The sequence below is a fragment of the Brassica oleracea genome, chromosome C9 (assembly GCF_000695525.1).
Source record: "Brassica oleracea var. oleracea cultivar TO1000 chromosome C9, BOL, whole genome shotgun sequence".
NCBI lineage: Eukaryota > Viridiplantae > Streptophyta > Magnoliopsida > Brassicales > Brassicaceae > Brassica > Brassica oleracea.
The window spans coordinates 3,265,346-3,268,206 of NC_027756.1; the positions used below are offsets into that span (position 1 = coordinate 3,265,346).

Below are 2,861 nucleotides of genomic sequence, written 5' to 3' on the forward strand. Positions count from 1 at the left end.
TTCTTTAATTTATAACCAATCACAATTATTTGTTGCTTTCGTATGCATAAACATCAACCATGGCCAAGTTCGGCAAGATATGAAACTATCAATTTATAAAAACATTTTCATTCCGGCATTTTAGTTGATGTGAATCTTAATGATTTTGTAATTTAGTTCTTTCAACAATGATATTTTTCAGTACTTGCTCGAAGATAACTTTAACTCACTAATACAAATGTTAAAAATACAAAAACTAAAAATGAGCTGATTTAAAAAAAAAATAATGTGTGAACACATTAAATTTTCTGCGATAGAGTTAAGAAAATTAATGTATGAACACATTTATTGTTAAATGACTGTGAAACTGACATGTAAACATTCTAAAGTTAAAATGATTGTGAACCTGACAAGTGTCAATGTGTGTTTGAACACATTTATTGCAAATGCTTATCTTTTAATATATAAGACATTTACATATATGTTTCACTCAATTGAATCTAGTCTTCTACGATAAATTAAATGATAGGTTACACGACTGAGATCATCTTCTACTATATAAAGAAATCACTAGAATCTACAGCAATATAAAAGAAGCCTAAGAGATCAATGGTTCTAAGATGTTTCGGTCCTTGGTCTTTGCCATGGCAGTATTAAGGTCAGAAATGGTGTAAGAGTGGAGGACACGATCAGAAAGTGAGAGCTCAATGGTTAGTCTTCGTAAGTTCGAAACACCTGAGATAGGAGTAAGACATTAGTCTTCGAAAGTTCGAAACACCTGAGATAGGAGTAAGACATCTGACATTAGGGCTGGACATGAATACTTGTTACTTGTCTTATACCCGTTACTTGATCCGTACTCGCCTCATTTTTTCAAGTACTCGTTGTTGTCAAATAAAGTATCAAACCATTGAATTTTGCTACTTGCAAGTACAAAGTAAGTAACAAATATTACAAAAAAAGTTATGACTCGATTTGATATTACTCGTTATTTGTTTTATGACTGAAAAAATGATAACTAAACCATAAAAACCAAAGTCCTAAACAAATATTTCTTTGTTGTAAGAAGTAAACAATTCATATCAAAATATATGTATTAAGTTCCATTATTCTTTTTTATATTAGGTGGAAATATTTTATACCTTCGTATTTTTACCAAGGCGAGTAAATAAAACAAATTTTCATAACCTTCTCTCATAGAATATTATCTATCAAAAAAATTTTAGAAACTTGGAAATATATCCAAATAATTAATAAATATTTGTAACTAACAAGTAATCGAACAAGAAAAGTAACTTGCAAGTAACATATTTTTTGACAAGTCAAATATAAGTCTAAAAATTTATTACTCGTTCAAGCCAAGCCAAGTATCAAGTATACATAAAAAAAACAAGTACAGCTATACCATCCCTTGTAGTTTATCCCCGTAGAGCTGATAAATGAGCCTTTTAGTTTAAACTGTTGAGACTTGCGAGGTTGAGACACATCGTTGTGGAGTAACCAACCACCAAGACCCATTTGTAATCAGACTTTGAATTTTAACACAAAATATAAAGGACAAAACTGTCTTTTCAGTGGAATACTCTCTGTTTTTTTCCTCTCAGGCGAAAACAGAGCTACAAGACAATAATAGTAGACACATAGCAGCTTGTTCTTCCTCCTTTAGACTCCGCCTTCGTTTCTTCAAAGCCACGCTACCATGTGATGATAATAACGACGTGTTTATCTTCTTGTAGGCTTTGTGGGTATGAATAACACGAATACCCAATAACTCGGTTCGTCTCTGTCTCATGAATCTTATCCCACATGCATTGCAAAGAGACTGTGACTTCCATCACAAAAAAAAAAACTTAAGTATACTTCCTGAATTATCCATTTTTTTGCTTAAATATCAAATAAAATTATAAGTATAGTAATTGAAGGTAGAAGAAGAGACCTTGGGACCAGATGGTCCACCTCTCCACATTGGTGTCTTGGTCGTCTTGCAATCACTGCAACACCTAACTGTCTCCTTCTCTCCTTCCATTTCCCTGGTTAAATTTAGAAGAGCAACATTGACAGGTTAAGACAATGAACAAGATCATAGCTCTCTTATGGATCAATTAAATCAAAAGAACCAACCTTTGTGGGGAAGGGCCTGATCACTATAATAAACCCTAGAGGAATAATATGGAGAAGATGTGGGAAGATTGCTTTTCTTTTCTGGTTTGAGTTAGTCATCAAGAAAGGCTTGAAGATCTCCTTAAAAACTCTTTCATACTAGGGTGACTGTGGTAAGAAGACAAAAATGCACTTGGCTGCTCTTTTGATCAATAATGATTATGGCTTTCTGGTAGATTGATGACATAATACAAAACATCTGCCAAATCATGGTCGGGTCACGGGTGAAAACTGAAAAGCCAAGTGGTGTACGCACGAGCAGGATCTGTGGGATTGTTTTTAATAATTGTGTGTGTGTTAGAACAGAAAGTAGAAGAAACCACAGATTATGCAAATGTGTTCACATGAAGACAGAACACAGAAAAAGTAATGAAGCAAAAGAGCCACAAATGTTTTCATTTGACTATACACGTTTTGTGATTAGGAAGCCAATAGCTTCTAAAGCAAAAGTACACATATTATAAAGGGAAACAAAAGGCAATACAATAGTCCGTCCAAACTTAATAGATTATTCTAGTTAAGTTATAGCCAAGTGAAATCAACTTTTTATTTAGATAAGTAAGTGGAGATTTGATTTGAAAGTTGATTATGTTATGAAAGCTCATAGAATTGGTTGATTTGATATTATCTTATGATGCTGTTTATTTTTATACTTGTTTGAGTAGTCTTACATACAAAACGTGAAATAGTGAAAGTTACATATTTTTTTCTGCATATCCAAA

The 2,861-nt window shown here is 32.6% G+C and overlaps 1 protein-coding gene across 1 annotated transcript; it reads right to left on the reverse strand.

Moving 5' to 3' along the window:
* Nucleotides 1-1,390: 1,390 nt before the first annotated feature.
* On the reverse strand, nt 1,391-2,544 carry LOC106317296 (GATA transcription factor 23-like). The gene is made up of 3 exons (XM_013755138.1): nt 2,101-2,544; nt 1,916-2,009; nt 1,391-1,801 (listed from the first exon to the last, which is right to left on the reverse strand). Exons 2-3 carry the CDS (start codon nt 2,003-2,005, stop codon nt 1,580-1,582), a joined length of 312 nt encoding a protein of 103 aa, XP_013610592.1. The 5' UTR covers nt 2,006-2,009; nt 2,101-2,544; the 3' UTR covers nt 1,391-1,579.
* Nucleotides 2,545-2,861: the final 317 nt, after the last annotated feature.